General features: G+C 44.9%; 3 protein-coding genes across 7 annotated transcripts in view; 1 reads left to right on the top strand and 2 right to left on the bottom strand.

Annotated features, from left to right (window-relative positions):
* The window catches only part of LOC100136088 (pro-interleukin-16), a 57,694-nt gene extending 50,224 nt beyond the window's left edge, over positions 1 to 7,470 (top strand). For all 5 annotated transcript variants that reach the window (XM_036981208.1, XM_036981210.1, XM_036981207.1 and 2 more), the window contains 4 exons: positions 2,636 to 2,737; positions 3,130 to 3,376; positions 3,773 to 3,901; positions 5,437 to 7,470. In XM_036981208.1, coding sequence (XP_036837103.1) covers positions 2,636 to 2,737; positions 3,130 to 3,376; positions 3,773 to 3,901; positions 5,437 to 5,615 — 657 coding nt within the window. In that variant the 3' untranslated portion in view covers positions 5,616 to 7,470. The remainder of the gene's footprint in view (positions 1 to 2,635; positions 2,738 to 3,129; positions 3,377 to 3,772; positions 3,902 to 5,436) is intronic.
* A 387-nt stretch (positions 7,471 to 7,857) lies between these two features.
* On the bottom strand, positions 7,858 to 21,128 carry LOC110526987 (stAR-related lipid transfer protein 5). The gene is made up of 6 exons (XM_036981234.1): positions 20,581 to 21,128; positions 20,336 to 20,385; positions 16,394 to 16,526; positions 15,495 to 15,612; positions 11,980 to 12,073; positions 7,858 to 11,407 (listed from the first exon to the last, which is right to left on the bottom strand). The coding sequence occupies exons 1-6, from the start codon at positions 20,668 to 20,670 to the stop codon at positions 11,257 to 11,259; spliced, it is 636 nt and encodes a 211-aa protein (XP_036837129.1). The 5' UTR covers positions 20,671 to 21,128; the 3' UTR covers positions 7,858 to 11,256.
* A 4,278-nt stretch (positions 21,129 to 25,406) lies between these two features.
* Positions 25,407 to 26,701, bottom strand: part of LOC110506171 (transmembrane channel-like protein 3) — a 60,944-nt gene continuing 59,649 nt past the window's right edge. Inside the window, exon 23 of the mRNA XM_036981790.1 lies at positions 25,407 to 26,510. Within this exon, the coding sequence (XP_036837685.1) occupies positions 25,487 to 26,510 (1,024 nt within the window). The 3' untranslated portion in view covers positions 25,407 to 25,486. The remainder of the gene's footprint in view (positions 26,511 to 26,701) is intronic.

Raw genomic sequence — 26,701 nt, 5'->3', positions numbered from 1 at the left:
ACACCACATCAACACCACATCAACACCACATCAACACCACGTTAACACCACATCAACACCACATCAACACCACGGTAACACCACATCAACACCACATCAACACCACGGTAACACCACATCAGCACCACATCAGGACCACATCAACACCACATCAACACCACATCAACACCACGGTAACACCACATCAACACCACATCAACACCACATTAACACCACATCAACACCACGGTAACACCACATCAACACCACATCAACACCACGGTAACACCACATCAACACCACGGTAACACCACATCAACACCACGGTAACACCACATCAACACCACGGTAACCCCACATCAACACCACGGTAACACCACATCAACACCACATGAACACCACGATAACACAACATCAACACCACATGAACACCACGATAACACCACATCAACACCACATCAGCACCACATCAGGACCACATCAATACCACATCAGCACCCCATCAGGACCACAACAACACCACATCAACACCACATGAACACCACAATAACACCACATCAGGACCACATCAACACCACATCAACACCACATGAACACCACGATAACACCACATCAACACCACGTCAGCACCACATCAGGACCACACCAACACCACATCAGCACCCCATCAGGACCACATCAACACCACATCAACACCACATGAACACCACGATAACACCACATCAGGACCACATCAAAACCACATCAACACCACATGAACACCACGATAACACCACATCAGGACCACATCAACACCACATCAGCACCACATCAGGACCACATCAGCACCACATCAGGACCACATCAACACCACATGAACATCCAGTCATGACAGACTGTCAACTCTTACTGTTGAGAATCTCTCATCTCTGGTCTACTCTCTACGTGGTTGAGGTAATCTATACCCCTGAGTCCAAGGCATGCCAAATGACATGCTATTCCCTCTAAAGTGCACTACTTTTGACCAGGGCCCAAAAGGCTCTGGATAATAGGGTGCTGTGTGGGAAGCCTGGTAAGAGCTGCTCTCTCATGCAATACTCACCACTGGCTTCTGCAAAACAACAAGCCTGTAGGAATGAGCTCCACTACAGAACTGGAGGGACCATTAAGGACTACGTTAGAGTGCTCAGCTGCAGGTGTGTGTGTGTGTGTGTGTGTGTGTGTGTGTGTGTGTGTGTGTGTGTGTGTGTGTGTGTGTGTGTGTGTGTGTGTGTGTGTGTGTGTGTGTGTGTGTGTGTGTGTGAGAGAGAGTCTGTCTGTGTGTGTGTGTGTGTATTAAGAGGCTTTCAGGGAGGACAGAGTATCACAGTGTGTATTGTGTTTTTGTTTACCATTTCCATTCTGAGGCAATCAAAGCTTTTGTATATGCATACGCACGCACACACACACACACACACACACACACACACACAAACACACACACACACACACACCTCTCTCGAAGGACCACTTGGCTCTGTGCTCAGGAGAACATCTGTATGCATATCCTTTCTCGTAATGTCATTACCGCACTCTTACTGCAATGTGTGTGTGTGCCTGTGTGTCTGTGTGTGTGTCTGGTGTCTGTTTGTGCGTGTGTGTGTGTCTGGTGTCTGTTTGTGTGTGTGTGTGTCTGGTGTATGTTTGTGTGTGTCTGGTGTGCGTTTGTGTGTGTCTGGTGTGTGTTTGTGGGTGTCTGGTTGTGTGTGTGTGTGTGTCTGGTGTGCGTTTGTGTGTGTCTGGTGTCTGTTTGTGTGTGTGTGTGTCTGGTGTGTGTCTGGTGTGCGTTTGTGTGTGTCTGGTGTGTGTGTGTCTGGTGTATGTTTGTGTGTGTCTGGTGTGTGTTTGTGGGTGTGTGGTGTGCGTTTGTGTGTGTCTGGTGTGCGTGTGTGTGTGTCTGGTGTGTGTGTGTGTGTGTCTGGTGTATGTTTGTGTGTGTCTGGTGTGCGTTTGTGTGTGTGTGTGTGTGTGTGTGTGTGTGCCTGTGTGTCTGTTTGTGTGTGTGTCTGGTGTATGTTTGTGTGTGTGTGTGTGTGTCTGGTGTCTGTTTGTGTGTGTGTGTGTCTGGTGTCTGTGTGTGTGTGTGTGTGTGTGTGTGTGTGTGTCTGGTGTCTGTTTGTGTGTGTGTGTGTCTGGTGTCTGTGTGTGTGTGTGTGTGTGTGTGTGTCTAGTGTGTGTTTGTGTGTGTCTGGTGTGCGTTTGTGTGTGTCTGGTGTGTGTTTGTGGGTGTCTGGTGTGTGTGTGTGTGTGTGTGTGTGTGTGTGTGTGTATGTGTGTGTGTCTGGGACACTTGGTCCCCTCTCTCACAGACATACACTCATCTGGACACTGTCAACAACAGCTGGGGTTTAATAGTCAAACTGAGTTATCTCTGTGAATGGCCATGAATCGTCTGACTCACCTCATAAAAGTATTCATCGTCTCAGAGTAACAGGGCTACTGATCTAGGATCAAGTTTGTCTTTTAGATCACATTGGTTAAGATTACATGGACGGGTGACCTGATCCTAGATCAGCAAACCTACTTAATAGATAAGAACAATAACCAGCAGTAACATTGCAAAGTGAACGAAAAACATGAAAATATTATTTTGAATGTTAGAATGAAACAGATGACATCTTTCCTTCCCTCTTTCTAGCAATTTGAGCACATCCAAGTGGTGATTCTGCACAAGGAGGAAGGAGCAGGTCTGGGTTTCAGCATTGCAGGTGGGATAGACCTGGAGAGCAAGGCTACCACAGTGAGTATACTGAAAGGTCATGCTAGAGCAGATGAAAAGTGATGATCCTCAGAATTTATGTTAAAGATTGTATTTCTGTGTGATGTGTGCTATCTGAGGGAGTTGAGCATTCTGCAGAAGACACATTTCTGTTGTTCACTGTAACATTGTATGGACAATAAAGTTGCATTGTACAAAATACAGTGTCTGTATTAGTTAGGAGCGTAATTTTGGACTTAAATATTAAAGATAGGATCCCATGGCTATAAAGCCCTGGTACTGTCCTTTCTAGCATGGCCATATAGTGGCAACTCTACAAAATGTCTGCCAGTTGCTCCACCAATCAAGGCGAATTGCTTAGAATGGGAATGTCAATTGTAAATGTTCTGACATTTCTCCATCCCTCCCCCCAGGTGCATCGTGTTTTCCCCCACGGCCTGGCGGCTCAAGAGGGGACCGTGGAGAAGGGTGACGAGGTGCTGTCCATCAACGGCCAGACACTAAGGGGTGCGACACACGCGGACGCCACCGCCACGCTGCGCCAGGCCCGCACCATGAGACTGGCCGTGGTGGTGGTAAGCAAGGGGAGAGAGGGAGGAGGAGGGAACAAGACTGATGATTCCTCTGTCAGCAGTAGCAGTACAGACCTCAACCCCACAGGTGAGTAGAAGGTGGTCAGACAAGTTCACCTAGTAAGACAGCACACACAACACTGTGCAGGTGTGTGTGTGTGTGTGTGTGTGTGTGTGTGTGTGTGTGTGTGTGTGTGTGTGTGTGTGTGTGTGAGCGTACATCAAATCAAATCAAATGTTGTTGCAGGTGTAGCGAAATGCTTGCATTTGTGGAGTATACATACAGTACAGCCTTAGTGTACTGTATGTATACGTTGGTTGTTCATCTCTCTCTCTCTCTCTCTCTCTCTCTCTCTCTCTCTCTCTCTCTCTCTCTCTCGATCTGTCTCTCTGTCTCTCGCTCTCTCGATCTGTCTCTCTCTCTCTCTCTCTCTCTCTCTCTCTCTCTCTCTCTCTCTCGGTCTGTCTGTCTGTCTGTCTGTAGTGGAGGATGGGGGAGACATGCTGACTGTGGAGCTGGAGACAGGAGGAGGGGGCGTGGGCTTCAGTTTGGATGGAGGGAAAGGCTCTATCCATGGAGACAGGCCTCTGGTCATCAACAGGATATTTAAAGGTACAGTACTATCCATGGAGACAGGCCTCTGGTCATCAACAGGATATTTAAAGGTACAGTACTATCCATGGAGACAGGCCTCTGGTCATCAACAGGATATTTAAAGGTACAGTACTATCCATGGAGACAGGCCTCTGGTCATCAACAGGATATTTAAAGGTACAGTACTATCCATGGAGACAGGCCTCTGGTCATCAACAGGATATTTAAAGGTACAGTACTATCCCTGGAGACAGGCCTCTGGTCATCAACAGGATATTTAAAGGTACAGTACTATCCATGGAGACAGGCCTCTGGTCATCAACAGGATCTTTAAAGGTACAGTACTATCCATGGAGACAGGCCTCTGGTCATCAACAGGATATTTAAAGGTACAGTACTATCCATGGAGACAGGCCTCTGGTCATCAACAGGATATTTAAAGGTACAGTACTATCCATGGAGACAGGCCTCTGGTCATCAACAGGATATTTAAAGGTACAGTACTATCCATGGAGACAGGCCTCTGGTCATCAACAGGATATTTAAAGGTACAGTACTATCCATGGAGACAGGCCTCTGGTCATCAACAGGATATTTAAAGGTACAGTACTATCCATGGAGACAGGCCTCTGGTCATCAACAGGATATTTAAAGGTACAGTACTATCCATGGAGACAGGCCTCTGGTCATCAACAGGATCTTTAAAGGTACAGTACTATCCATGGAGACAGGCCTCTGGTCATCAACAGGATATTTAAAGGTACAGTACTATCCATGGAGACAGGCCTCTGGTCATCAACAGGATCTTTAAAGGTACAGTACTATCCATGGAGACAGGCCTCTGGTCATCAACAGGATATTTAAAGGTACAGTACTATCCATGGAGACAGGCCTCTGGTCATCAACAGGATATTTAAAGGTACAGTACTATCCATGGAGACAGGCCTCTGGTCATCAACAGGATCTTTAAAGGTACAGTACTATCCATGGAGACAGGCCTCTGGTCATCAACAGGATGTTTAAAGGTACAGTACTATCCATGGAGACAGGCCTCTGGTCATCAACAGGATATTTAAAGGTACAGTACTATCCATGGAGAAAAAGAAAACCAAAGCACGGATTGCTGCCTTACTATGTCCCTAAACTCTAACAAGGTAAGGAAATCAATATATCATTTTGTAATTTGGGTGAACTTTAGGTGCCATTTAGCAGACACTGTTATCCAAGTGACTTACAGTAGTGTGTGCATACATTTCTAGTAAGGGTGACCCCAGCAGAAATCAAACCAACGATCTTGACGTTACAAGTGCCATACTCTACCAGCTGAGCCACACAGGACCTTTTCTTAACACTTTTAACAATGTATTTTATTGTTAGAAGAGGTGTGATGTCACGGAAAGTAGGAAACCATGCAAACAACGCAGAGAAGCACAGTTTTATAGGCTTGAACTTTTCTACGTTGGGGGAGGCGAAAGCTGATACCAGATCTGCACCTAGGGGAAACATCACGACAGACCAATGTGTGACCGTGTGTTCTCCTGCTCCCCAAATAGGTGGTGCTGCGGAGCAGAGCGGGTTGCAGTCTGGTGATGAGCTGCTGCAGGTCCAGAGCACCTCCCTACAGGAGCTGAGCCGCTTCGAGGCCTGGAACATCGTCAAGGCTCTGCCTGAGGGTAACATCACTCTAGTCATCCGGAGGAGGAAGGAGGATGAGGCAGAGGGGTCTGCCTGAGGGACATCTCACTGTAGTTAACAGGAGGAGGAAGGAGGAGGATACTGAGGAGTTACCCCTAGACACTGATTTCAGGTCAGTTTACACTGTTTATACTTAACTGATGTCCAGATACAATAGGTCCCTGACTACCTACAGAGGTAGTCAGAAAGATCTGATCACAATTACACTTCTTTAAAAATGTGGGCACAATCAGAATGTGGACAAGATCAAGACAAAGGACTCATGTTAGCACCAGCTATAAACGGAGCTATTGATTCTCAAGATTCGGCCACATATTGATTGTGGCCACATTTATTGACATGTGTCCGCAATTAAAATATCTATTGTGATTGGATTGTGATCAGATCTTCCTGATCACCACCGGAGGTAGTCAGGCACACATGTTGTCTGGATATCTTCCAAGTGTAGACGGATGTGGACAGGGAAACCATTTAAATCATCATTATCCCTCTAAAATCATTGACAGGTGGCGCCATCGTCTTATGGCATCAATATGTGTCTTTAAATAAAGAAAATACATATTATTTTGAAAGAATATCTGTCGAATAATTTGCATACAGGGAGGAACCAGTCAATCTTGGTCACAATGCGGAAACAGTGGACGGATAAGAGACACATTTTAATACAATATGTAGATGCAACGGCAAAAATGTGGCCGCTATCAGAATGTAGACAACGGCCTCGATTCAATCCGTATCGCTGAAGTTTAGCGTTATAGGGTGATTGAAAATGAAAGGTAATTTCCGATTGAGCCTACACATGGATTTACCGTGAATGCAGTCTCCGCGAACACAGGAACATTGCTTTTATATTTCAATTACGCTGAAGTGCAGGTCTTCAGTGCTACGGATTGAATAGAGCCCGAGATCAGAGTTAGCACCAGGTATAAACAGGGCCAACTAGAACACAAATCAACCACAAGCCACCATACCATTTCATATGAGCACTGTTAACATACTGTAGTTATGAATATAACATCTATATTCTATATCAAATCATATTGCAATGACAATCAGGGACTGTTACTGTAGAAAGAGGTGAATTTACAGGTGCTTTGCTCTGACTGCCTTCCTACACCCAGAACTTCTAGACCAGGGACCACAGTGAGTTTGAGATTTGCACAGTAATACAGTATTTACATGAAGGAAGGGAGAGACATTCCATTGCTTTTGACTGTTAGAAATAGTGTACAATACTGTAATGTAGTCCAAAAGAGTATTATACTGATACAAAATATTTAAAATGGGATTTGAATTTTTCATGGAATTGTAGTATTGTAGTATTGTGCTTGATGTTGGAATCATTGTTTAGACCAAAGACTGTGAGTTGGATTCAATCCATATCGCGGAAGATCAACATCAAAAAGTCAAGTTAATTTCCGTTTACCATGAATGCAGTCTCCGCGACCGCGGGAACATTGCCTTTAATTGTCTATCGCACAATAAAGTGGATCTTCAGAGCTACGGATTTAATAGTCCTTAGTTTGTTTATTAGATGACAATGGGAGAATCTCAATTGCATAGTGCTCGCGTCCTCTTTCCTTCTCCACACCCATTGGATGAGAAAGCCAGAGGTCCCGCCCCTCTGACCTTCTCCAATTCGTTTTGAGGAGGCCAGGTGAGAGGATGTGAGGAATATCTAATTGAGATTCTCCCTATGGGTGAAACCAAAGATACAACTAAACCGGAGCAAATTTTCACCTTGTTTTCTCTCCTAGTTTGATATTAAGGAAAACACAGGGTGTGAACATTTTGTACCAAAATCTATTAGAATATCGATATTTAAAACTCTGTGTATCGGTACTAAAGATTTATCACAATATACATTATACTAATAAAATAATTTAACCCAATCTGTATGTTTCAAAAGTTTATTCACAAGACTGTTGTGCCAATAACCATTAATGTTTTAAAACCTACGTAGTTATTTGACTTCATATGGAACAAACAGATGCATTTACCACTCAGTTAATGAGACTATGCAAGTTGTAGGCAAAACTCCTTTTATTTTCCCAAAATTCCCAGAAATCCTGGTTGGAGGATTCTGCATTCCCTGCTTATTCCCTTCTGGTTTTGGGAACTTCTGGGATAGTTGAGTAACCATTATTCATCCATCATTGTAATCCTTCATTTCTCTTCTCCGGTGTTTGAAAAACAGCCAGTGAACTTGTGTAGTGGGTTTAGCCATTCCCACCCGTGGTGACGGTAATATAATACAACAAGAAAGGAGGACAACATTGGAACGTTCAGTAGTTTTTAATCCAGATGCTGGTGAAACACAAAACCTGCTGGGTGGAACATACAGTACAGTCCTACGGTACAGTAGAGTGCAGGTCAGGATTAGGGTCGCAAAATTGTGGTAGCTCTCCCCAATTTCCCAGAAATCCTGTTTGGAGGATTTCCAGATTCCCTGCGTATTCCCTACTGATTCCAGGAATCCTGTTTGGAGGGTTTCCAGATTCCCTGCGTATTCCCTACTGATTCCAGAAATCCTGTTTGGAGGGTTTCCAAATTCCCTGCGTATTCCCTACTGATTCCAGGAATCCTGTTTGGAGGATTTCCAGATTCCCTGTGTATTCCCTACTGATTCCAGGAATCCTGTTTGGAGGGTTTCCTACTGATTCCAGGAATCTGCCAACTGGGATTTCAGGAAAATTTGGAACATTTTTGAAAAGTTACCAGAATTCATAACCCTAATCCTGACCTAAAAAAACATGTTATTTTCCTGTGTTGCTTTTATTGACAACTGAACTCATAGTATATTTCAATAGCAGCTATTTTCCATAGCAGCTGTGCTTTCCAATCAGGAGCTGAGGACAACAAACGGCATTCAAAACATACACATCTGTCCCAAAACGCATGATGGAGTACATTTTAAAAACAAGCCACCAGTAGACAATGTGTTCTCTGACATTAAAACAGCAATACACTGTAGGTAGGTATGATCTTCAGGCTCCACTTACAGTACAATAACACACATCAAACAATGCCTTCATAGTATTACACCAACAAAAGGCAAACAATGATTTAAAAAAAGCAAGCATATAGGACTTGGTTGTGGATGAGGTGGAATGCAATGCACTTGTAAAGGTTCGTCAGTTAAGGTTATTATCCACTCGGGATAAGAAAAGGACGTTAAGTAGTGTGTTTTCATTTCAAAAGGAAACTTAACCACAAAGCTTCTAAAAAGATTGATCTAAAACATCATTAGTATGATGGCTTATCATCATACATGTAGAGGACTCAGCAGGCATGCAGATGGTTGACTGTACATTACTGTAAAGACACCTTCTAGGGCTATACTCTGAGGAGGCTTCCACTCCCCCTAATAGGGCTGTATCTCAAAACTCTGAAGAGGCTTCCTCAACCAACTAGGGATATATCTCACTACTATTCATGCTTGCTCTCATTGTTTCCCTTCACTGATGATTTTTTTAAAAGCTACGGAGACGCACCCTGGCCTAGACAGATGACCATGCCCTCTTGTGCCATAACAAAGACAGTGGTTTTCTCAATTCTATGCTGGTAATACATTTCTTTACAGTGTAAAATGACACACTAGTCACAACTGATGCCATATGGCAGTCCTATGCTGCTGCGCTTCAAAATATGTTGGAATCTATAGCTGTCCCATATGGCATCCTACTTCCTATATAGTGCACTAATTTGGACCAGTGACTTATGGGACACGTACCCCACTGAATAAAACCCTAAATCCTTCAGAAGCTCTCCTATTTGAGGGGATGTCCCTTTGTCCATTCTTCATTAGATGAAGCTGTTCATATTGCCATTTGCCCATACATACTGCAGATAACTTTGCTTAAGAATAATGCAGTGTTCTTAGTATTCACATCTACATAGAGAAAAGTAACTGAGGCAGGAATCCTTGCTTGGAGGTTAGGCGTCTATAAAGCGGGCAGATGTTAAGGTAAGGAACAGGATAGAGTTTAGAGGGGGGGGGGGAACAACTGCCGGCTGTATATACACCCTCTAAAGGTTACTGGTTAAAGCTGGAATCCTCAACGGTAAAACAACCATGTTCATAATGCTTTCCAGTTACTGCAAACAACAAACACGTTGACATCATCGCACTGCACGATAGTAGAGCACAATATGTACTGCATTTCATAACCATGCTGCACGACACTCCTCAGCTCAGCAACAACAATAACAATGCTGGTGGGGCAGCCAGTGGCACCATTTCCCCCTACTGCGGATTCCATCTTTAGGTATTGGTTAAAGGGCTGTGGAGACAGGTTAAACCAGAACATTTCAAGTACAGTACTACCGTATATAAAGGACAACAAAAAATGAGGTATGACTCATCCCAATGGAATCCGATTCCATTCTGGGGTTCCTGTAAGGTCCATGCAACATGCATGGTACTGTAGGTAGCCAGTGTAACAGAATGGACTGTATTCAACAGCAACAGTACAAAAGGGAAGGAGGACATATCCTCCGTGTGTTTAGGACACTAAATACAAAATATAGATTTCAAATCTATTCTCATTCTTTTGTGGTGGGAAAAAGGGGGGAAATGCATCACTAAATAGGAAATGTACAGGGAATATTTGTTTTGGAAGTAGAGTTTGGCAAAATTGACCTCTCTAGATCTAGTCTTAAAGGTGCGGCCCAGAGTGCTTAAAGGTGTGGTCTGTAAGTTGGATTTCCGGTTCGAGGACTAAGAGGCAGGGTGTTTGTTAGTGTACCCACATGAAGAAAAAAAACAAACCAAGAAGAACAGGAACTACATTATGTCCAATAATGTAACGTGTTTTTTGGGGTGGGTTCATGATTATTGTTTTTGGTACTCTTTCTTCTTGTTCTTGTTCTTGAGGGAAAAATAACTTACAAATTGCAACTTTAACATCAGGGCTAAGGTCAATTCCATTTCAATCGCTTCAACTCAAGAAAATTGCACATCAACCTCTATGAGAAATTCATATTCAATCTTTTTCCAGGGTTGAATGAATGAAATTAGAACAGACACTCAACCTTTTTGTAAGACTACACTAGTGGCCACCATACCTGGTCCAAGAGAGCAACAGTACCAGGGATGCAGGCTTTTTGCTCCAGCACTAACACACCATTATTACACAAATGAACCAAGACCTCAACGACCTGAAATCAGCTGTGTTAGTGCTGGGACAAACAAGCTGCACACTTCCTTCCCTCATATCATCCAATATCATCTCCCTTTAAGCTCAGATACAGTTTGCTCCAAGCCAAGGCCAGGTGACCACTCTTTTAAAGAGGCTGTACAGAAATTGAGTTGCTAATTGTTTATCTACATTTTTGGCTTGAGTGTTGCCTGTATGGTTGATATAAAATATTTATTTACTCATGAAACAACACAATCCTTATTTTTAGTCTAGAAAGATATGGTCTGGGGAGGTGTGCCCCATGCTCTCAAATAAGGATTTTTCAAATCAATCTGTCCCTTTCAGTTAAAAAGCCCCCTGAGGTGAAAAGTTCCATATAGCCTCTTTAAAACTAAACCATTCACATAGCTAATCATTGTGTTTTTTGGTCCCGCTGAATGCTGGTCCCAGATCTGAGTATCACCTGGTGCCAGGAGTTGGTTATGCAGCACAAACAGATCTGGGACCAGGGCTAAGGGAAGGTATAGTATGAGTGTATCAGTGGTCCTTGAGGGACTTGATGGCCTTGGCCAGGTTGCTGTAGAACTCCACCATGCTGGATGGGAAGAAAGAGTCGACCACGGAGCGAGGCAGGAAGCCCCCCAGGTCCGTCTGGAAGAAACTGAACAGCTGGGTTTTGTTTGGCTCCCTGGGGGGAAAGGGAAAAAAGAAAGAAAGGTTGAATTTACACTATACTGTATGAACAATATTAGACAGTGCTTCTTCAGCTACATAGCTATCAAGACACGTGGTCATGTTAGATAATGTTATTGAGAGAACCAAACCGGTTGCTGTGCACATTATAGATACCTCAATTAGTCTACCTGAGTGCACTGAAGTTTAGCTCTCTACTGCCCTCCTGTGACGGACCATTGTCTCTACAAAAATGTCCTTGGTTCTGACAGACCTCAACACAATGTTCAGAATGTTGCAGATGGGTTTGTAAACTAAAGCATGTGTACTGTATGTAAAGTCGCTGTCTGATGAAAACCGGAACTCAATTTTTGCTCATTTATATTTTTGAATGAAATGTACTCTGAACATTGTACGGTTCTACGACCAATAAAATGTATTCAGAATAGCTTTAGAAGTTTAATAACTGTTTATTAAACGGGAAAATATGGACATTCTTTCAATCTCCTGAAAAGTTTGTTTTGGAGATGAGGTTATCAGACAACGACAATATTATGAAACAGAAGTGTGTATTAGCGTGTGACTCACCCAGAGATGGGGACACAGATGCAGCCACAGGGGTGGTTGAAGCCCCTCACATACCCTGACTGGGGAGGGCAGCTGGGGTGGTTCACGTGGGTGGCTAACGGACAGAACACAGGGAGAGAACATATGAGGATACAAATATGTGTAGATATAATTAAGTCTATTTTCATTCAATCAATCACATAAAGTTACTTAGTATACTGATAGTGAAGGTAAAATGCAAATCTCATCTTGGGCACACCATAGCAAAGCGTTTTGCAACGGTATACATAACCAAGCCTTTCTTATTGGACAAGAACATATAGGCTAGGCCTAATACATCACAGTTTGAGCGTTTTCTTCCTTTTCGTGCCTACTGAACACAACCCACATTTTGCCATGGATGATTAGGCCTCAGTCTGGGGCAGTGGATAAGACAGTTGTCTGTTCCAGAGATCCCCACCCAGCCAGCCTCTCTGAGGGTTAGGGCTGATGATTAGGCCTCAGTCTGGGGCAGTGGATAAGACAGTTGTCTGTTCCAGAGATCCCCACCCAGCCAGCCTCTCTGAGGGTTAGGGCTGATGATTAGGCCTCAGTCTGGGGCAGTGGATAAGACAGTTGTCTGTTCCAGAGATCCCCACCCAGCCAGCCTCTCTGAGGGTTAGGGCTGATGATTAGGCCTCAGTCTGGGGCAGTGGATAAGACAGTTGTCTGTTCCAGAGATCCCCACCCAGCCAGCCTCTCTGAGGGTTAGGGCTGATGATTAGGCCTCAGTCTGGGGCAGTGGATAAGACAGTTGTCTGTTCCAGAGATCCCCACCCAGCCAGCCTCTCTGAGGGTTAGGGCTGATGATTAGGCCTCAGTCTGGGGCAGTGGATAAGACAGTTGTCTGTTCCAGAGATCCCCACCCAGCCAGCCTCTCTGAGGGTTAGGGCTGATGATTAGGCCTCAGTCTGGGGCAGTGGATAAGACAGTTGTCTGTTCCAGAGATCCCCACCCAGCCAGCCTCTCTGAGGGTTAGGGCTGATGATTAGGCCTCAGTCTGGGGCAGTGGATAAGACAGTTGTCTGTTCCAGAGATCCCCACCCAGCCAGCCTCTCTGAGGGTTAGGGCTGATGATTAGGCCTGAGTCTGGGGCAGTGGATAAGACAGTTGTCTGTTCCAGAGATCCCCACCCAGCCAGCCTCTCTGAGGGTTAGGGCTGATGATTAGGCCTCAGTCTGGGGCAGTGGATAAGACAGTTGTCTGTTCCAGAGATCCCCACCCAGCCAGCCTCTCTGAGGGGTAGGGCTGATGATTAGGCCTCAGTCTGGGGCAATGGATAAGACAGTTGTCTGTTCCAGAGATCCCCACCCAGCCAGCCTCTCTGAGGGGTAGGGCTGATGATTAGGCCTCAGTCTGGGGCAGTGGATAAGACAGTTGTCTGTTCCAGAGATCCCCACCCAGCCAGCCTCTCTGAGGGTTAGGGCTGATGATTAGGCCTCAGTCTGGGGCAGTGGATAAGACAGTTGTCTGTTCCAGAGATCCCCACCCAGCCAGCCTCTCTGAGGGTTAGGGCTGATGATTAGGCCTCAGTCTGGGGCAGTGGATAAGACAGTTGTCTGTTCCAGAGATCCCCACCCAGCCAGCCTCTCTGAGGGGTAGGGCTGATGATTAGGCTACATCATCCACACACTAGCACTGCATTAGTGACAAGTGACGATAGTTCCTCTTGTACTCTACTGATTTCAGCCTACTGCCGATGGCGTGGTATGTCTGTGCATCCCAGTGCTTGATTTGTATATCATTGATTATGTTTTTTGTTGTTGTTAGAATACCTATTTATTCCTTTATATTTCTTAATGTCTGTGCTCTTATGTCCTCTGTAAATGCCTCAACGTTGAATAAAAATAGCCTAACATTTACTAAAATAAATAATAATAAACAGGTCTAAAACTACCGTCCTCTCTAGATCTACCGTCCGCCCTAAAACTACCGTCCTCTCTAGATCTACCGTCCTCTCTAGATCTACCGTCCTCTCTAGATCTACCGTCCTCTCTAGATCTACCGTCCTCTCTAGATCTACCGTCCGCCCTAAAACTACCGTCCTCTCTAGATCTACCGTCCGCCCTAGATCTACCGTCCGCTCTAGATCTACCGTCCTCTCTAGATCTACCGTCCGCCCTAAAACTACCGTCCTCTCTAGATCTACCGTCCGCCCTAGATCTACCGTCCGCTCTAGATCTACCGTCCTCTCTAGATCTACCGTCCTCTCTAGATCTACCGTCCTCTCTAGATCTACCGTCCTCTCTAGATCTACCGTCCTCTCTAGATCTACCGTCCGCCCTAAAACTACCGTCCGCTCTAGATCTACCGTCCTCTCTAGATCTACCGTCTGCCCTAAAACTACCGTCCTCTCTAGATCTACCGTCCGCCCTAAAACTACCGTCCTCTCTAGATCTACCGTCCGCCCTAAAACTAGTCCTCTCTAGATCTACCGTCCGCCCTAAAACTACCGTCCTCTCTAGATCTACCGTCCGCTCTAGATCTACCGTCCGCCCTAGATCTACCGTCCTCTCTAGATCTACCGTCCGCCCTAGATCTACCGTCCTCTCTAGATCTACCGTCCGCCCTAAAACTACCGTCCTCTCTAGATCTACCGTCCGCCCTAAAACTACCGTCCTCCCTAAAACTACCGTCCGCTCTAGATCTACCGTCCTCTCTAGATCTACCGTCCGCCCTAAAACTACCGTCCGCTCTAGATCTACCGTCCGCTCTAGATCTACCGTCCTCTCTAGATCTACCGTCCGCTCTAGATCTACCGTCCGCTCTAGATCTACCGTCCGCTCTAGATCTACCGTCCTCTCTAGATCTACCGTCCTCTCTAGATCTACCGTCCGCTCTAGATCTACCGTCCTCTCTAGATCTACCGTCCGTAACTACCGTTCGCTCTAGAACTACTGTTCTACTGATAGCGTTCGCTCTAGAACTACCATTCTACTGCTACCGTTCGCTCTAGAACTACCGTTCGCTCTAGAACTACCGTTCTACTGCTACCGTTCGCTCTAGAACTACTGTTCTACTGCTACCGTTCGCTCTAGAACTACCATTCTACTGCTACCGTTCGCTCTAGAACTACCGTTCGCTCTAGAACTACCGTTCTACTGCTACCGTTCGCTCTAGAACTACCATTCTACTGCTACCGTTCGCTCTAGAACTACCGTTCGCTCTAGAACTACCGTTCTACTGCTACCGTTCGCTCTAGAACTACTGTTCTACTGCTACCGTTCGCTCTAGAACTACCATTCTACTGCTACCGTTCGCTCTAGAACTACCGTTCGCTCTAGATCTACTATTCTACTGCTACCCTTCGCTCTAGAACTACTGTTCTACTGCTACCGTTCGCTCTAGAACTACTGTTTGTTCTAGATCTACTGTTCTAGATCTATTGTTCACTAAAGATCTACTGTTTCTTGTTGTTAGAACTCCTATTTATCATAAAGCGAAGAGAGAGAGAAAAGATGAAAGAAGGAAGAGAGATATATTGAGGCGTTACGCACCATTGGATGTAATGGTGCCATCTTCATATTGCTTCACTAGAATAACGTCGACAAAGTCTCTGGGAGCTATGATGCCCATGGCTGCTGATGGAGTGACTGTTCTGCAGACAGTGACGTTCTGTGTGAGGGGGGAGAGACTAGGCAGGTAAACACTGGGCCTCGCTCAGCAGGCGTTATGGAATGTTCATATAGAAATATACAAAGTAGAATGAAACAAACACCTTTGATAAGCAGAATAAGGCATCACGTCAGTTCTATCCATGACATTTCTATCTGCAACGTTCCACAAGATAAACGCTGGGCCTCGTTCAACAGGACACAACAAAAGTACCCCTCTGATCTGCAGAATAAGGTATGGCATCAGTTCTATCCATAGCATTTATCTATGTTTTCCTACTGAGCATGTCCCATGTACTTGTGTTTGTCCCAAAGCAAATAAATATTAACATGACTAATGGAATAGAGAACAAAGGGTAGGAGTGCTGCATTGGTGTTGTGGGTGTGGCGATCGCTGGCAGGTGCCCTTTAGGAAACCTGTATCAAAACCATGAACAAACTGGATGACACACTTTGGTTGCTTGGATAACTTATTTAACCGTCACGTAACCAGGAAGTCCCATAGAGATCAGGTAAAACTCACTTCCATAAAATCCTAAGGCTTATCAACAAAGTTGGGGGAGTAGACAGAACTATACAGCAAGAATGGAGGACAGAGTATTTATTCAGCTGTGATTTGTTTGTGGGTGAGTGAGGAATGATAAAGAATCAATGGAATCAAATGATCAGTGACAACTCTCTAAAGCAAACTCAGAACATAGATGATGACGATGGGGACAAAACAACAGAATTGTGACTGACTGTGACTACAGTCTGGTCCATTGGTTTGAAACTCAGCCTACCTCAGTGACTTGCTCTACCAGCTCAAACTTCTTGACATTGTTGTCCCATTTCACCCGCAGTCCATTTGGCACAGGCTTCAGACACTCCCATACCTTCTCTGGGCTTCCCTTCACCACCGACTCCCCCTTATATCTGTCAGACACAACACATGTAGAGAGACAGAGCACCACTAACCCGAACTCTTATACAGTGCATTCAGAAAGTATTCAGACCTAAAATTTATTAAATAAAAAAAAATGGTGTCACCAATCTACACACAATACCCCATAATGACAAAGCAAAAACAGGTTTAGAATTTTTTGCAAGTGTATAAAAGAAATGAAAATACCTTATTTACATAACTATTCAGACCCTTTGCTATGAGACTCGAAATTGAGCTCAGGTGCATCCTGTTTCCACTGATCATCCTTGAGATGTTTCTACAACTTGATTGGAGTCCACCTGTGGTAAATTCAATTTTATTTATTTAATTTTATTTCACTTTTATTTAACCAGGTAGACAAGTTGAGAACAAGTTCTCATTTACAATTGCGACCTGGCCAAGATAAAGCAAAGCAGTTCGACTCATACAACAACACAGAGTTACACATGGAGTAAAACAAACATACAGTCAATAATACAGTATAAAATGATTGATTGGACATGACTTGGAAAGGCCTGTACATATAATTTGACAGTTCATGTTTGAGCAAAAACCAAGCCATGAGGTGGAAGGAAGTGTCCGTAGAGCTCTGAGACAGGATTGTGTAGAGGCACAGATCTGGGGAAGGTTAACAAAACATTTCTGCAGCATTGAAGGTCCCCAAGAACACAGTGACCCCCCCCCCCCCCTCCCCCCCCATTCTTAAATGGATGAAGTTTGGAACCACCAAGACTCTTCCTAGAGCTGGCCGCCCGGCCAAACTGAGCAATCGAGGGAGAAGGGCCTTGGTCAGGGAGGTGACCAAAAACCCGATGGTCACAAGATGGGATAACTTTCCAGAAGGACAACCATCTCTGCAGCACCACCAATCAGGCCTTCATGATAGAGTGGTCAGAATGAAGCCAGTCCTCAGAAAAAGGCACATGACAGCCCGCTTGGAGTTTGCCAAAAGGTACCTAAAGGACTCTCAGACCATGAGAAACAAGATTTTCTGGTCTGATGAAACCAAGATTGAACTCTTTGGACTGAATGCCAAGCGTTACATCTGGTGGAAACCAGGCAGAGCTCATCACCTGGCCAATACCATCCCTACGGGGAAGCAAGGTGGTGGCAGCATCATGCAGTGGTGATGTTTTTCAGCAGCAGGGACTGGGAGACTAGTCAGGATTGAGAGTAAAATGGAATAAAGTACAGAGAACCCCAAAGTACAGAGATCATTGCTCTGGGCAGTTCTGACTTGTGGACAACTACAAATACCTAGGTGTCTGGTTAGACTGTAAACTCTCCTTCCAGACTCACATTAAGCATCTCCAATCCAAAATTATATCGAGAATCGGCTTCCTATTTCACAACAAAGCATCCTTCACTCATGCTGCCAAACATACCCTCGTAAAACTGACCATCCTACCGATCCTCGACTTCGGTGATGTAATTTTCAAAATAGCCTCCAACACTCTACTCAGCAAATTGAATGCAGTCTATCACAGTGCCATCCGTTTTGTCACCAAAGCCCTATATACCACCCACCACTGCGACCTGTACGCTCTCGTTGGCTGGCCCTCGCTTCATACTCGTCGCCAAACCCACTGGCTCCAGGTCATCTACAAGTCTTTGCTAGGTAAAGCCCCGCCTTCTCTTAGCTCACTGGTCACCATAGCAGCACCCACCCGTAGCAAGCGCTCCAGCAGGTATATTTCACTGGTCAACCCCAAAGCCAATTCTTCCTTTGGCCGCCTTTCCTTCCAATTCTCTGCTGCCAATGACTGGAAGGAACTGCAAAAATCACTGAAGCTGGAGACTCATATCTCCCTCACTAGCTTTAAGCACCAGCTGTCAGAGCAGCGCACAGATCACTGCACCTGTACATAGCCCATCTGTAAATAGCCCATCCAACTAACTCATTCCCATACGGAATGTATTTATCTTGCTCCTTTGCACCCCAGTATCTCTACTTGCACATTCATCTACCATTCCAGTGTTTAACTGCTATATTGTAATTACTTCATCACCATGGCCTATTTATTTGCTTACCTTCCTTATCCTACCTCATTTGCACATGCTGTATATAGACTTTTTCTACTGTATTATTGACTGTATGTTTGTTTATTCCATGTGTAACTCTGTGTTGTTGTATGTGTCGAACTGCTTTGCTTTATCTTGGCCAGGTCGCAGTTGCATTTGAGAACTTGTTCTCAACTTGCCTACCTGGTTAAATAAAGGTAATATATATATATATATATATATATATATATAAAAATCCTTGATGAAAACCCCAGAGCACTCAGGACCTCAGACTGGGGCAAATGTTCACCTTCCAACAGGACAACGACCCTAAACACACAGCCAAGACAATGTAAGAGTGTATTCGAGACAAGTCTCTGAATGACCTTGAGTAGCTAAGCCAGAGCCCAGACTTGAACCCGATCTAAACATCTCTGGAGAGACCTGAAAATAGCTGTTCAGCAACGCTACCCATCCAACCCGACAGAGCTTGAGACGATCTGTAGAGAAGAATGGGAGAAACTCCCCAAATACAGGTGTGCTAAGCTGGTAGCGTCATACCCAAGAAGACTCAAGACTGTAATCGCTGCCAAAGGTGCTTCAAAGTACTGAGTAAAGGGTCGGAATACTTATGTAAATGTGATATCATTTTTTAAATATTTTGAATACATTTGCAAGAATTTAAAATCCTGTTTTTGCTTTGTCATTATGGGGGGTTGTGTGTTGACTGATGAGGAAAAAACTAAATGAAATCCATTTTTGAATAAGGCTAACGTAACAAAGTAGAACAAGTGAAGGGGTCTGAATACTTTCTGAATGCACTGTACCTGTCAGACACAACACATGTAGAGATATACAGAACACTAACCCTAATACACATCAAACACAACATGTAGCCCATGTGAAATGGATAGCTAGTTAGCGGTGGTGCGCGCTAGTGGCGTTTCAATCGGTGACGTCACTTGCTCTGAGACCTTGAAGTAGTGGTTACCCTTGCTCTGCAAGTGCGGCGGCTTTTGTGGAGCGATGGGTAACGATGCTTCGAGGGTGACTGTTGACGTGTGCAGAGCGTCCCAGGTTCGCGCCCAGGTCGGGGCGAGGGGACGGACGTAAAGTCTATACTGTTACATAGAGATCGACAGAACACTAACCCTAATACACATCAAACATAACATGTAGAGATAGGTCTTCCTGGGGGACGGTTTCTGAGAGACCGATTAGCCCTAATCTAAAAAGTGTTGTCAATGGAGATTTTCCATTAAGAATGCTTTTTAATCCAGGACTAGGCTTAATCTGGGTCTGGGAAGCCAGCCTGTTATTGGTGCTTTCTTAATTAACAGTCTAACGTGGCTTCATCTCCATGTTCTCTCCCTCATCTGCACTGAACTGAAAACAGCAACAGTAAAAGCAAGATGGTGGATATTTCTTTCTCAGTTTTTTCATATCAATGCAGCTGAAGGAAACTGGTCGAGGAGGGGAAAGTAGCCCTCTTTAGACCGTTATGATAAACAGCTGAAAGAAACTGGTCGAGGAGGGGAAAGTAGCCCTCTTTAGACCGTTATGATAAACAGCTGAAGATGACCTCAGTAAAAACTTAAATCCAACAGTTTCAGTAACTGATGCTGTCAGTTCAGTAGATAGCTAGTTCCTGTCAAGGTTACCGCTGTTAAAACAGTAACGTTAAATACTCTCCGGAGATAAGATAGTGAAAAGGACATTTAGCTTGTCTAACTTGCTTCTGTACAACATTTAGAAATGAATGATTTGGCATAGATAAAGGAGAACAGCTCATACTTACACATTCCCAGGGAACTCAGTCGATGGCCGCCAGGACACGATGACGTCATTCTACAAATGGACCGACATCCATTTATCAGAAACAAAACATTGGTTGCTGTTGTCAACCCACTGACTGCATTTACCTAGCTACTGTCTACGTTATATACAATGACACAGCAAAATGGAGCTGTTAACACGGTGCACGGAAAGGCACGTCACCTGTAATTATAAAATATGAATATTGCTACCTAGAACATTACGCACCGATTTCTTGCAGACTTTCCAGCCAGACTCGTCCTTGGTGTAGCTCAAAAGACAGTCCCCAACTGCATTCGCTGTGTTCTGGTAATCCATGCTGGTTGAGTCCGCCTGGCAGATGTGATGATGGAGGACTTGCAACCTGTTCAATAGCTAGCCAGCTGTCAGGCTAACTGACTAGTTAGATAGTTAACATTAGCCGTGATTCCAAATGGATGGATTTAGACTGACACACAAGATAACTAGCTGAAGTTATCGTAGAGTATGAAGCGTAAAATATGAACTATGAATATGAGTCCGTAAGCCAATATGAGACAATTTACAATAGCTACCTAACGTTAGTTAGCTAGTGCAAATATTGAATGAAAGACTTGCATTATCGTTAGCCGCGAGGTTCCTGAAGTCAGTAAGACTCAGACTTGCTTAAAATAAAATATTGATTGTCATAAACATCTAACACGAACTTGTAGTAAAAAGTAAGCTTATTTAGCCAGCAGGCTAGCTAGCCGTGTTCCCATCAACTGATGAAAAAAAAATAATGTGATAAAAGTACGCTTTCTGATTCGTTGGAAAAGCTTGGAACAGTGTTCAAGTGAATGCTGGGAAATGTAGTTTGAAAGGGATAGTTACGTGTCCACCAGATCATGCCCCAGATAGAAGGGTGAAAACAATTGGTACTTTAAATGTTCTTACTGCAACGATAATCAGTTATCGAAACACATACGTTAATATGTCACGTTTTTTTTCTCCACCCACAGAGCAGACTCAGACCACTTTTAGTCTAGAAGATATGACATGGCATTCCTTTTGTAAATTATAAACCCAGGGTCATTACAGTACTTTATACATATCCCAAGGTGTTATAAACTCAGCAAAAAAAAGAAACGTCCTCTCACTGTCAACTGTGTTTATTTTCAGAAAACTTAACAAGTGTAAATATTTGTACAGACATAACAAGATTCAACAACTGAGACATAAACTGAACAAGTTCCACAGACATGTGACGAACATAAATTGAATAATGTGTCCCTGAACAAAGGAGGGGTCAAAATCAAAAGTAACTGGTGTGGCCACCACCTGCATTAAGTACTGCAGTACATCTCCTCCTCATGGACTGCACCAGATTTGCCCGTTCTTGCAATGGCCCTAGTCCTCACCCTCCGATCCAACAGGTCCCAGACGTGCTCAATGGGATTGAGATCCGGGCTCTTTGCACTGGCCATGGCAGAACACTGACATTCCTGTCTTGCAGGAAATCATGCACAGAACGAGCAGTATGGCTGGTGTCATTGTCATGCTGGAGGGTCATGTCAAGATAAACCTGCAGGAAGGGTACCACATGAGGGAGGAGGAAGTCTTCCCTGTACCGCACAGCTTTGAGATTGCTTGCAATGACAACAAGCTCAGTCTGATGATGCTGTGACACATCGCCCCAGACCATGATGGACCCTCCACCTCCAAATCGATCCCGCTCCAGAGTACAGGCCTTGGTGTAACGCTCATTCCTTTGACGATAAACGCAAATCTGAACATCACCCCTTGTGAGACAAAACCGTGACTCGTCAGTGAAGAGCACTTTTTGCCAGTCCTGTCTGGTCCAGCGACGGTGGGTTTGTGCCCAGAGGCGACATTGTTGCCGGTGATGTTTCGTGAGGACATGCCTTACAACAGGCCTACAAGCCCTCAGTCCAGCCTCTCTCAGCCTATTGTGGACAGTCTGAGCACTGATTGAGGGATTGTGCGTTCCTAGTGTAACTCGGGCAGTTGTTGTTGCCATCCTGTTCCTGTCCCGCAGTTGTGATGTTCGGATGTACCGATCCTGTGCAGGTGTTGTTACATGTGGTCTGCCACTGCGAGGATGATCAGCTGTCCATCCTGCCTCCCTGTAGCGCTGTCTTAGATGTCTCACAGTACGGACATTGCAATTTATTGCTCTGGCCACATCTTCAGTCCTCATGCCTGCTTGCAGCATGCCTAAGGCACATTCACACAGATGAGCAGGGACCCTGGGCATCCTTCTTTTGGTGTTTTTCAGAGTCAGCAGAAAGGCCTCTTTAGTGTCCTACGTTTTCATAACTGTGACCTTAATTGCCTACCTACCGTCTGTAAGCTGTTAGTGTCTTAAGACCTTCCACAGGTGCATGTTCATTAATTGTTTATGGTTCATTGAGCAAGCATGGTAAACAGTGTTTAAACCCTTTACATTGAAGATCTGTGAAGTTATTTTCGATTTTTACGATTTATCTTTGAAAGACAGGGTCCTGAAAAAGGGACGTATATTATATATGTTACACATCATACTTTACTACGGTATCATAATTTTACTGAATTGAAGGCCATGTTTGAATGGTACAATGTAATGTACACACACATAATAGCCAATATAACACCTGTTTGTGATAACCCTAAAACAAACATTAAGGGCGTACACATAACCTTGAGTAGAACAAAACAATCTGATGCTTAGGTACACTACTTTGGACCATTGACCGTGATATTTATTTGATTGAGAACAAGCACAGTATCCATGATAATGTGAGCATGTAATATGTTATGCATATTATGCACATAGAGCTGTTTGTTAACACACACAAAGTATAGCATTGGCCATGAATGGGCTATTCACATTTTCTGTGGTTTACAATACGACTTTATGTAACCCATTACAAAACAATTAACTCAACAGGTCATTATTGTAAAATATAATTTGCTGTCAATAACCAGTGGTGGAAAAAGTACCTAATTGTCGTACTTGAGTAAAAGTAAAGATACCTTAAAAGAAAATGACTCAAGTAAAACTGAAAGTCACCCAGTCAAATTCTACTTGAGTAAAAGTCTAAAAGTGTTTGGTTTTAAATATACTTAAGTATCAAAAGTAAATGTGAATCGCTAAAATATACTTAAGTATAAAAAGTTCATTTCAAATTCCTTATATTAATTTAGGAAAGGGAAAGGGGGATGCCTAGTCAGTCGTACAACTGAATGCATTCGACTATAATGTGTCTTCTACATTTAACTCAACCCCTCTGAATCAGAGAGGTGCGGGTGGCTGCCATAATCGACATCCACGTCTTCGGCACCCGGGGAACAATGGGTTAACTGGCTTGCACAGGGGCAGAAGAAACCCAGACGGCACGATTTTCTTGTTTTTTAAATTTACGGATAGCTAGGGGCACAATTCAACATACAGACATAATTTACAAATTAAGTATTTGTGTTTAGTGAGTCTGCCAGATCAGAGGCAGTAGGGATGACCAGGGATGTTCTCTTGATGTGTGTGAAATAGACAGTTTTCCTGTCCTGCTAAGCATTCAAAATGTAAAAAGTACTTTTCGGTGTCAGGGAGTAAAAAGCACATTGTTTTCTTTAGGAATGTAATGTAGTACCTATCTTTCTGATTTGGTCCTGCCGTACATACCTACACGTAATCTACGGTCACAAGACGCAGGCCTCCTAATTGTCCCTAGAATTTCTAAGCAAACAGCTAGAGGCAGGGCTTTCTCCTATGGAGCTACATTTTTATGGAATGGTCTGCCTACCCATGTAAGAGACGCAGACTCGGTCTCAACCTTTAAGTCTTTACTGAAGAGTCTCTTCAGTGGGTCATATGATTGAGTGTAGTCTGGCCCAGGAGTGGGAAGGTGAACGGAAAGGCCCTGGAGCAACGAACTGCTCTTGCTGTCTCTGCCTGGCTTGTTCCCCTCTCTCCACTGGGATTCTCTGCCTCTAACCCTATTACGGGGGCTGAGTCACTGGCTTACTGGTGCTCTTTCATGCCGTCCCTAGGAGGGGTGAATCACTTGAGTGGGTTGAGTCACTGATGTGATCTTCCTGTCTGGGTTGGCGCTATCCCCTTGGGTTGTGCGTGGCGGAGATCTTTGTGGGCTATACTCTGCCTTGTCTCAGGATGGTAAGTTGGTGGTTGAAGATGTCCCTCTAGTGGTGTGGGGGCTGTGCTTTGGCAAAGTGGGTGGGGTTATATTCTTCCTGTTTGGCCCTGTCCGGGGGTATCATCGGATGAGGCCACAGTGTCTACTGATCCCTCCTGTCTCAGCCTCCAGTATTTATGCTGCAGTAGTTTATGTGTCGGGGGGCTAGGGTCAGTTTGTTATATCTGGAGTACTTCTCCTGTCTTATCCGGTGTCCTGTGTGAATTTAAGTATGCTCTCTCTAATAGTCTCTTTCTCTCAGAGGACCTGAGCCCTAGCACCGTGCCTCAGGACTACCTGGCATGATGACTCCTTACTGTCCCCAGTCCACCTGGCCGTGCTGCTGCTCCAGTTTCAACTGTTCTGCCTGCGGCTATGGAATCCTGACCTGTTCACCGGACATGCTACCTGTCCCAGACCTGCTGTTTTCAACTCTCTAGAGACAGCAGGAGTGGTAGAGATACTCTTAATGATTGGCTATGAAAAGCCAACTGACATTTACTCCTGAGGTGCTGACTTGCTGCACCCTCGACAACTACTGTGATTATTATTATTTGACCATGCTGGTCATTTATGAACATTTGAACATCTTGGCCATGTTCTGTTATAATGTCCACCCGACACAGCCAGAAGAGGACTGGCCACCCCTCATAGCCTGGTTCCTCTCTAGGTTTCTTCCTAGTTTTTGGTCTTTCTAGGGAGTTTTTCCTAGCCACTGTGCTTCTACACCTGCATTGCTTGCTGTTTGGGGTTTTAGGCTGGGTTTCTGTACAGCACTTTGAAATATCAGCTGATGTACGAAGGGCTATATAAATACATTTGATTTGATTTGAGTAAAAGTAAAGTACATATACCCCAAAAAACTGCTTAAGTAGTACATTAAAGTCTTTTTTTACTTAAGTACTTTACACTACTGTCAATAACTTACATGGATTAATAAAGGTTAAATAAACCTAGATATATTCACAATACTAATTCACCAACTACACGTTGGAGCAGACCAGGTCTTTGGACCCAGACACGTTGAGATCTATACTGGCTTTGGACTTCTTCTTAGCCAGTTTGCCTTGCCTTGCCTCAGACTTGAGATACTTCTCCTTGTTGTGAATGACCTGGATGTACTGGTCTGTGCTGCTGTTCTGCTGGTCGCTACTGGAGGCCAGAGAGGCCGAGTCTGACTCAGTCAGGGAAGGCTCCAGCTTGGACCTGGATGTCTTGGGCTTGACCTGGGGCTCCAGGCGTCTTCCAGGGCCCTGGGGGGGTGAGTGTACAAGTCTGCTGGGGGAGTGGGGGTGTCTGGCTGGGGACTGTGTGTGCCTGACTGGTGGTGGAAGCTCCGCTCCTCTGATGCTGGTCTGGGAGAGGGAGTGCAAGCGCGTCTCCATATCCTCCCAGTCCCCTTTTTGGGCTTCACCGCCGTAGCGCCCCCTAGCAGTGTGGCTGTCTTTTGACGCCATAGACAGCTTGGTCTCCAGGCGCTCTCCGATGTAGAAGCGAGCTGGCTGTTGGAGGTCGGAGAGTGAGCGGGGCCGGTGATTCTGCCCGAACGACCCCCTCCTAGACTCCCTCTTCCCCCCTGTCTCTTCCTCCTCCTCTTCATCACTCAGGTGTGACTGCGGCGGATTCGACCTGTGTGGGTGCCCATGCAGATGCGGAGCCCTTGGAGTATACCGCTTGGTATTCCGCGGGATCAGCTCTACGATTTCACCCCCCGGGTCCTCCGCTCGGAAGTGGCGAGGGACGCGTGTGGCTGATCGAAGCAACTTTTTCCTAGCTTCGTGCTCGTTGACGATGACGTAGCGCGTGGTGTAGGGGCGACGGCCCACGTAGCTCTGGGCGGTCACTATCCCAGCTGCCTCTGCGGAGTGCATGGGCCTGATGGTCTTCCTGTAGAGTGGGTCGGAGTGGATGTTCTCTGAGGAGTAGCGTGTCGGGGGGTTGTACGCCACATGATGGTAGGACTTGGACCTGCAGGTACCGCTAGGGCCCCCCAGGTAGGAGGGGTGTCTGGTGACAGAGGGAAATACGGATGATAAATGTTATTACTGTATGTGGTCGTAATGAGAGACCACTTCGACTTGAATCATTACAGTAACAAATACTACTGATACTGTGTGTCGTTGATTCCTTTGGTAGTGACAGTAGTCCAGGCCATAGTATGCCCAAACCGGCTTTAGAAGAACTTAAATACCCCACTG

Source organism: Oncorhynchus mykiss, chromosome 6, assembly GCF_013265735.2.
Source record: "Oncorhynchus mykiss isolate Arlee chromosome 6, USDA_OmykA_1.1, whole genome shotgun sequence".
NCBI lineage: Eukaryota > Metazoa > Chordata > Actinopteri > Salmoniformes > Salmonidae > Oncorhynchus > Oncorhynchus mykiss.
This window is presented reverse-complemented; position numbering and strand designations above follow the sequence as displayed.